Source organism: Belonocnema kinseyi, chromosome 10 (genome assembly GCF_010883055.1).
Source record: "Belonocnema kinseyi isolate 2016_QV_RU_SX_M_011 chromosome 10, B_treatae_v1, whole genome shotgun sequence".
In the NCBI taxonomy this organism is placed as follows: domain Eukaryota; kingdom Metazoa; phylum Arthropoda; class Insecta; order Hymenoptera; family Cynipidae; genus Belonocnema; species Belonocnema kinseyi.
This window is the reverse complement of record NC_046666.1, coordinates 98244794-98254705: the sequence shown is the minus strand read 5'-3', so window position 1 is coordinate 98254705 and position 9912 is coordinate 98244794. Positions and strand designations below refer to the sequence as shown.

Genomic DNA, 9912 nt, shown 5'->3' with positions numbered 1-9912 from the left:
TTGAAGAAGAAAAAACCGCTTTATCATCACGACAATGCGCCTGTTCATTCATGCTTAGTTGCACAAGCAAAATTGCATGAAATCGGCTTCGAAGTGGTTCCTTAGCCACTGTATTAACCAGACCTGGCCCCCAGCGATTATTACTTGTTCCCTAACCTGAAGATATGTCTCACCGGTAAGCGTTTTTAATCAAATGAGGAGCTTATAGCTAAAACTGAGGAGTATTTTGGAGACCTTCCGATCGAGTACTTTTCGGACGGTATCAAAAAGTTAGAAAATCGCTGGACTCGCTGTATCGACCTAAAAGGAGAGTATGTTGAAAAATAAAACCGACTTTGGCCAAAAAAACGTCTCCGTGTTTCATTTTTTAGGGACTTATCAGACTGCCTAGTATTTTGTAGCTCCACAAAAAGAAGTTGAGGACAGTGAAGTCTGATGAACGTGAAACTCATTCCACGAAAAATTAGTAATACATGAAGTGATTACAATGAAATCAATTTCATCATCTAGTATAGAATTTACGAGTAAAAAACTATTTCTCAACAAAATACATAAATTTTAAAGAAAATATTGGAGCGTTCAAGCTGAAAATATCAGATTTCTATATAATAGTTACATTTTCAACCAAATAGTTACATTTTCAACCAGAAAGATAAACTTTCTACAAAAAAAGAGGAATTTTTAAACGACATTCATACATTTCTAGCCAAATAGTTAAATTTTTGAACAAGAGAATTATATTTAACACATATTGATTTTCTTTAATTGGATAGATTTTCGATCAAAAACCAAAATTGAATGAAAAAAGAGAATATTTTACAGAACACTTTTTGACCTGAAAAATAAATTTTTCAAGAAGTAGGATTAATTTTGAAACAAACTCTAGAATTTTCAACCGTGGAAATTAATTATCTACCGAAAAGAACGAATTTTCAACAATCTATATCAATTTTAAACCAAATTGTTGAATTTAAAAGAAAAATAGACAACTAAAAAGTTTAATTTTCATTTGAAAAAAAAATTATTAAAAATTAATTTTTAAGATGCGGTTCAAACAAAATAACGAATTGTCTATACAAAATAGTGTACTTTTCAATAATAAAATACAAAAACTAAACAAAAATTCAATTTTTAATAAAATACGTCAATTTTTAGTTAAAAAATCACTTTTTGATCTTGAAAGTTTTTTTTAACAAGTTGCATTAATTTTTAAACAATCTCTAAAATTTTAAACCAAAGCAATTAATTATCTATCGAAAAGAACGAATTTTCAACAAACTATATCAATTTTAAACCAAATAGTTGAATTTATAAACTCAAGAAATATATTCTTAACCAAAATTAAATAATTTTCTACCAAATTGTTGAATTTCAAAGTGGGAATTGTGGATGCTGAGTTTTTCTGATATTGTAGTGAAATTTGAGGTGAGCGGATTGTGGAAGTGTGTAGAAGGGTATGGATGTAAGCGATTAATTGAGGGATTGTGAGATTGAAAAGGGGAGCTAGATATTTTGGAGGATCGAGACAGATTTGAGTGGAAGGTAAGGTTAGGTCGCTTAGAGAATTGTGACAGGGTGGGAGGACTGTGTTGATGGGGTTGGTAGTAGCAGGGTTGGGTAGCGACAAAGAAAGGCGAGACAGGTACCAGATCGCGACGGTAGATAGAGGCAAGGAAGCATAGAAGGCGGGAGAGTTTGAATTCGATTCATGGCTAGCGGAGCGAGTATCTCCGTGGAAGAAACAGATTTAGAGCAGGAAGTGTTCAGTACGCGGAAAGAGGAGATCAAGCAAAGGAAGAGAAGGAGGAAGTATAAGAAAACTATAGAAAAGCAGAAATTAAGAGCAAATAGCGTAGGTTCAATTGAGACTTTTATCAAAAGGAATAGGAAATTCGAGAAGTAATGATAGAGGTAATGGGGATTTATGAAGAAAAGCAGGAGAAAAGGGGAGAGTAATTATAGAAGGAAATTAGGCGGGAAATGGCTGAAGTTAAGAAAGAAATAAAAATATGAGAAGAAATCAAGGAAAAGTTACAAAAGAGGATGCAGTCATTGGAACAAAAACTAGAGAAGTTGGAAGAAGATAATAATAAAAAGGTAGATGAGATACAAGGTAGGATAAAGAAATTTGAAAGCTCTTACCGGGATTGTGGTGTGGGCGAGAGTCGGAATAAGGAAGGGGTGGACGGAAGGAAGGGGTGGACGAAGTGCTAAAAAGGATTGATGCTAAGGTAGAGATAGAAGAAATGCAAAATTTAGGAAGTGAAGAGCGAAGAGGGGAGATAATGGTACTGGTGAAACTAAAGAAATGGGAACATAAGAGGGATGTGATGACAAAGAAGAGGTTATTATATGGAAGTCCAGAGAGAATAGAGGATGATGTGACGTGGGTAGAAAGGAAGATGCAGTATAAATTAAGGAAAATAGCGAAAGAGGAAAGAAAAAAGGAAAAGAGAACATGGGTTAAGTATGGGAGAATACAGATAGACGGAGTATGGTGGGATTGGGATGAAGAAAGGGAACAGATAGTAAGAAATAAGGTACAGGGAAACTAGGCGAGGAAGGAACGGCAGGAAGGATAAGTGCCACCTGTAGAAACACTGGCGAACCGAATGGAGCCTCTACAAAGTACCTGAAAGACCCCATTCTGTCCCCATACGGTTCCTTTTTAAAAAACTCGAAAAAACAGCAAAATCAACTTTTAAATTGTTGAAATTCGGATTCAACGTTAACATTCCCTATAAAAGGTCACGGAATAATCGCAATAGTTTTTTTGCAACGGTAAAAAGTTTAAAAAAATATAAATCGTATAACGTATTTCTAAGTTGCTTATATGTACTTTTAAAATTGTTTTATCCCGCCGTGGGCATTATTCAGAAGAAACAAAATCTGATATATTTCCGCATAAATTTTGCGAAATTAGATGGGAGGAGAATGACAAGGTAGCCAAAAGGGCTTCTGTGATGTTGCCAGACTTGCGTGTTTGGGCAAAGAATGTTGAGGAACATGGCAAGAAAAATCCTCTCAACAATAATCATCACATTTTCAAAGTTGTATCTGATTTGGTAAAAGACAAATTCTTTTAAGCTAAACTGGAGTTCTTTATCTCTACTGCGTCTTTAGTGGAAACATTTCTTAGAGAGTTTCAATCTGATGCTCCTCTGGCACCATTCTTGTATGGAGACCTCACACGTTTAATGACTACGATTATGGAACGATTTATAAAAACTAAAGATATGAAAAAGCTACTTCCGTGAAAGATGTTGACGTAACTGAGCCTGAAAATCTTCTCTCTGTTCGTGATGTGGATATGGGTTTTGCAACAAAGGGCACTCCAGATACTCTTATCAAGAAGGGAGTTGAACCTGAACGAATTAAGAATTTTAAAACTTACCCTCTTCAGTGCTATATTTATATGACACAAAAACTCATGGATCGAAGTCTTGTGAAGTACAAATTGATCAAATATATTTCTTATTTTGATCCTACCGTAATTTTGGAGAGTGTTTCAGTGGATAGAAGCCGCCTAACATCCTGCTTAGACATCCTGAGCATAGACAATAATTGAAGTCTAGGATCAGCAGTAGACAGAATTAAGATTGAATACAAAGATTTATGCAACTACCTGGAACCATTAAAGCTTTGAAAGCTTTTGATCGAAAGGCATCCCGATTCGATCATTTTTGGATGAAGCTTATATCAGATTACGAAAAGAATGCACAGATTTATCATCATTACCCGGTAATAAGCGTAGAATAGAGAAAAATTAATATTTTCAGATTTCAGCGCAAAAGTGAAGATTATTCTATTAGCGACCGCCACACAGTTTTCTATTTTCCCAAAGAGAACGTGTTTTCAATATATTTAATTCCTTCTAATTGTACTGGTAACGCATCTCACAGAGATATTTTTTATTCCTCAAAAGTGGTCATATTTTGATTTTATTTAATTCCTTCTAATAAGTTCACAAAATATTTGTAATAAGTAGTTTTAATTCCTTCATGCTGAATGTAAATTCTCACATTTTAATTCTCACCAATTCAACTCTACCTCTCTAGAGTTAAAATTATTTAAATTCACACATTTGCCTAGATAAGTCGATTGCGAGGAATAGGATTTGCACTTTTTCTGTTCCCGTTCGGGGATTTTTAGACGGAGGAAAAATCGCGTATTCGTAGGAATACAAATTCTTAATTTTTCTGAATTCAACGCTTGTCACCGGGTATTAAAATTGATTTTTATCTTATGGCATGGTAATACCGCAGCCAAAAGAGGATTCTCCGTTAATGAAGATTGTTTGGTTGAAAACAAAAGAGAAGGAAGCCTTATAGGCTTATGAGTTGTGCATGACAGTGACAAAGTTACTGGGGGTGTCAAATCGTTGCCAATAACAAGAGATTTGATTTATGCTGCGCGTAACGCTCATTCTCGTTATATTGAATTAAAGATGTCTAAGGAGACAGCGAGTGAAAGAGAATTGGAACAAGAAAATGAACGTAAACGGAAAAGACAGGATATTTTACAACTTCAAGTTAAAAAACAGAAAATCGTGAAAGAAGCTACAGCACAGGCAGCATTGATCAAGGAAGAGCTGAATCTTCTGACTTAGACTAGAAAGAAGAAATATTATATTTTTTAAATTATCTGCTTTTACTCTAATTAAGTTCTCATTTTTTTTGTTTAAAAGTACTTATTCTTTATGCTTTCATTACAATAATTTATTACAATAAGAAACAAATGGTGATACCAAATTATTTGAAATTGAAGAAACTTATTTGTTCACGTGCAACAATCATTTGATTCCCTTGACTTATAATTTAGAAAATTGAACAATTTTATCGTGAAAACCACGAGATATGACCGCTTTCTTTTATTGTGTAAAAAAAATTATATGATTTGAAGAATGTAACGTTCCTTGAGTCTGATTTTGTACATTGATATATATATATATATATATATACTTTATCAGCGAAAGAATTTTTTTTTAATTATAAGAAAAACATTTTGTAATTTTTGTTCTGGTGTGTTACAGGATGTTCACAATAAACGTCACGAATTTACGGCAAATTTGAATATTTTAAGTTTAAGTTGACCGGGGAAATTGAAAAACTTGACTGAGAAAAACCGGGAATTTAAATTTGGCCGCAGAATCGCCACCCTGTTCCTACAGAGGATACTATATAGAATCCTATTAGTGACCTATATAGGACAGATGATAAAGCGGAAGTGTTGTGCATTAGTTTCCTATAGCAGATACATCTGCGCAGTAGTTATTTTTGAATATGCGATTACCTAGTAGTAGGAACCTGTACAGATTCTTATATGGATTCTAACGTAGGAAGAAGGAGCCCATACCCTCACCCAAGGAATCATTTAGGATTCCTTAAAGGATCCCATGCAGGAAACTGTTTCATTTCCCTAGCGGACCAAATGGAGCCTCTACAAAGTACCCGCAAAGACCCCATTGGGTCCCTATTCGCTTCCTTTTTTAAAAAACTAGAAAAAACAGCAAAATAAACTTTTAAGTTGTTGAAATTCGGATTCTACGTTAAAATTCCATATAGAAGGTCACAGAATAATCGCAATATTTTTTTTGCAACGGTAAAAAGTTTGAAAATATATATAACGTATAACGCCTGTTAACAACCTACGGTCGTCCTCAAAATGTTATAAAGGATGACGATGTACCTAAACGAACTTTAAATGGGGATGACAAGATTATTGTATTGGTTTTGTGTAAAATTGGACATAGTCGGTTTTCATCTAATCTCCACGTTTTAATATTCCCTGAGTCAGAAAAAAATATTTTTATCAATATCCGCACAGAAAATTATTGGATTTCGAAAAAGTAGTCTAAAAAATGTTCAAAATACGCTCACTTTTTGAATTTGTATCAAAAATGGCTCTCTAACAAACTTGACCTTCATTTTGAGATAGTAAACGAATTTCTCAAAGGAAATCCAATTAGTCAATTCTTTTGAAAGTTTTCGTGCTAACGAAAAAAAACTATCCACGGTATTCGTCAAGTACCGGGCGGGCAGAGTTATTTACAGTAGTTGGCCGTCGCTCTCCTTTTTTAAATTTTTCTTCAAATTATGAACACTTTGTGTTAATAAACGTTGTATTAATTCCAATTTTAAACATTTACAAAAAAAAGAAGATATCTGTAATCGTCGAAACCCGTAGATTCCGAATTATTATGTTTCAGGCTGTTAATCATGAAATTAAAAAATCTTTCTCTAAACTTTAATCCGAAGGCTTAACAAAGGACCCCTGAGTGTCGGCTACTCTATTGATATAGCCTCTCTGCTTGTTATTTATGATCGAATTCTTATTTCCATTTCAGCCTCTCTGCTTGTTATTTATGATCGTATTTTTATTTCTATTTCGGAAAGGACAGTTTAAAGCCTTTAAAACATTGAAACGAGCTACCTGGACATTTAAATATATCTGAGTGCCTGCGGAGAATTTCTCAGAGCTTCTCAGAGCCTTGAGAATCTTTAGCATATACTCTGAGATTTCTATCGGTAGGAAAGTCCTCAGAAGTACTTTGTTAATGAAATTTGATTCTTTTAATTTAGCAGAATTTCCTAATTTAAATCGTAATGTATCCTGCATATTATAGTTTTTCAGGTAATCCTAGTAAGGGACTCATAATTGTTCTAAAAAAGACCACTTTACCGATTTTAGAGTTGTATTATTTTATATTTTACACGTGACCTAGTGGAACTCCTATGCGCATTGAACTCAAACTTTAAACAGAAATCACATAGGATCTTTTCACGGTTTCTTTTTTATGACTTTATGATATCTCCGTGTAATTTACAAATTTATAATAAAACAGTTTTTCCACTTTTAGAATAGTCTGGGCTTACTCTAGATGATGTTTTTGGTTCCGTTCACATTTTCACAATAAAACTTAGAAAAATCTTATAGTCGAAATATTTCTAAGTTGAACTTTAAAAAAATGAATCTCAAAAGTTAAGTCTCAATCAGTTTTTTGTAATATTTTAGAGCATCTAAGCATTCAAGTCTTGTGAGAGAAAAATTTAGAAATACTTTGAGGTTGGGTTGATTTTCAATAATGATAATCTTATACTAGACGCTTCAAAGATGTCCTAGGGACATGCTCACGACATTGCTCCCTGGATATCCTTTAGAGACATCCTTAAGACGACGAAATTCCAGACATAAAACCGTTTAAAGGCATTCTGAAGCCGTTCTGATAACGTCTTTGAGACATACATTATGGGACTAGATTAGAACGTCTTTATTACGACCTCATGATGTATTTTTGTAAAAGCCTAAAGACGTTCGCAAAAAAACGTCTTTAGGATAACTTTAAGCCAAGAGTGCCCACTGGGTTGAGCTGTAGCTCGTGACACTCGGTATTCGACCCGTAGCTACATCGAGAGTCAAAAATAATCTTTTATAGCATCAAGAGGTAGAAGAACGAAAAAGTAAAGAACTTCAATATGATAAGAAAAAGAAAAAATATTTCAAAACATATACTTCATCAATTTACTGTCAAATTGACAGACCAATCACTATATTATATTGTTAATGTGGCCACAAGACGCGGTTTTTTAATTTCCCTGACTTTTCCCTGCGAGAAAAGAATTTTAAAAGCAAATAACGTTACAATAATGTGCGCGGGAATTTTTAATTAATAATGTGTTTAATTTTAAAGGGTCTATGGTAAATAAAAAAATTTTAAATGTATTTTAGCTATAAAGACGTGCTTTCAAAATATTATTAACATACGAAATTATACTTTCCCTGGCAGCTACTCACGTTTCCCTGATTTCTAATGGATTTCAAGAGTTGAAAATTCTATATCGTCAACATTTTTCTTAAGCGCAATGTGTGCAATGCTTTAGTTATTATTTTTTTGACTGGAAGATGGACATTATTTATTTTTAACATTTTTACTGAGTTAGGAAGAAATTTTGAGGAACTTTGTGAATTATTCACAATTTTCAAATAATTGATCATTCGTATATTTATAATTAGACGACACTAAAAACTTACAGTTTTAAAATTGAAAGCAAATGATTTGTTTAATAATTGTGAATCTGTAAAATTTTCGGGAATGCTAAATTTTCAATTTTGAACCTAACAATTTACATTATTCCATTTTGTTTACATTTTTCAAAATATAAACCACAATTTGACAAGTATTAATCCTAAAAGATTTATTGAGGGATTGTAGCGTAAAAACCGATTTAACTTAACAATTTCAGTTTAAAAAGTTGGAAGGGAGTGAATTTCGTTTTTAATTTGTTTCTGAATTGGTTTTTCTAAATTGAGATAAAGTAGATGAACTTACCAGACTTAGTCCGTCAAGAGATGCACTGCACGAGATATTAGTTACCAGTATTTCTAAAATTATTACTAACTTTTTATGATCACAGATAAAATGGACAAAATCTTTGAGCTACCTGTTCATGCCTGTCCGTTCTTGTTTACATGTTGCTTTCTATCATAGGCGCTATACATATGTATAAACGTGCACTCTCCGTCTTTCTAGGGTGAACGGAGCTCGGAAGGCAGGCAGGCAGCCAATCCATGGTTAAGTACCCGAAGAGAAATACACTGGTGGGAAAAATCGGAATGTAACCTAATAAACACAATCATATGCCCTGTGACTATAGATAAAGTAGAACTCACCCTAAAGTAAAAGCGACCCTATATAGGGTCCTGCATAGGTCACTTAGAGGATCCTCATACAGAATCCTATTAGTGACCTATAAAGGTATTTGCAATAGGGAATTAAAAACAATTGAGGATAAACTAATAGAAATTAGAGTTGGATTCCAAATCTAATTTCAAATCTCTTGAAATCTTTCAAACTCGACGAAATATCTCACTTCTCTTGAATAAATTCTTTAAAATCGACTGAAATGTTATTGCATCTACTAAAATTCTATCAAAATAAATCACGGAAATAAAATTAGTCAGCAAAAATTGCGTTAAATAGGGGGCTTCCAATGGCCACATGAGTCATGAAGTTGTCCTGTAAACATCGTAGAACAATTTTTGCCTTCGCCCCTACAAATATGCACCCTAGGTGCTCCGAAAAATTATTTAGTGTCAATTTTTTATATAGGATATTCCCGAATAGTTCCGATAAACATCCTGCACGTGCATTGTCCCTTTTGCATTGACACTTTTTTCTAAATGATTCTGAAAAAAATGTTATTCGGAGAGCAAATTCCAACTAGTAGATCCTTAGAACAAGAAAAATCTACTTATCTGACATCTTCAAGTTCATTTCTGGCAGACGAAGATTTGGAACGTCGAAAAGCATTATTGTGGGCTTCACATTTTCTTTCATAAGAATATAAAAAGCTTCCGATTTTTTGTAAATTTTCCAACTTTCGATTTCGTCGAGAAAATACTGAACAATTACGACTGATTCGTAATTTGTGCACTTTTCTGGAATATTTTCTCTTTAAATAAGCACTTGGAAACTATCAAAACAAGCTACACGACACATGATTTGTTTTGTACTGTCATTGAAAACTGTTATGAACCATAACCTTGCAAACAAAACAAGATCATTTTCATCGTGAAAATATAAGAGATCGTCTCCAAATGAGTTAATTAAATTCTCAGTTCATACATCCGCAGCATTTAACAAATTTAATTTTCCTCTCATTGTTTTTTTAATTGCTTAACAATGAACAACGTTAAATACGGGAATTCAAATTTCGTTTACAACTTGGTCCACCGTATCACTGCACCTTTGTCAATTCATCACGGCGGCCGTCCAATAAAATGCGAGAATTCCAAAATGGCTCTTGCGCAAATATCTTTTTCCGAACTCCAGTGTATTTCGGGTTGCAAAATAGTGCTATTTATTATACATATAACAACCCTATGACTACAATAATCTTGCCCTTACTGTGT

The 9912-nt window shown here is 33.4% G+C and overlaps 1 protein-coding gene across 1 annotated transcript in view; it reads right to left on the bottom strand.

Moving 5' to 3' along the window:
* Positions 1-8508, bottom strand: part of LOC117182279 — a 130656-nt gene extending 122148 nt beyond the window's left edge. Inside the window, exon 1 of the mRNA XM_033375401.1 lies at positions 8442-8508. Within this exon, the coding sequence (XP_033231292.1) occupies positions 8442-8449 (8 nt within the window). The 5' untranslated portion in view covers positions 8450-8508. The remainder of the gene's footprint in view (positions 1-8441) is intronic.
* Between the last annotated feature and the right edge of the window lie 1404 nt (positions 8509-9912).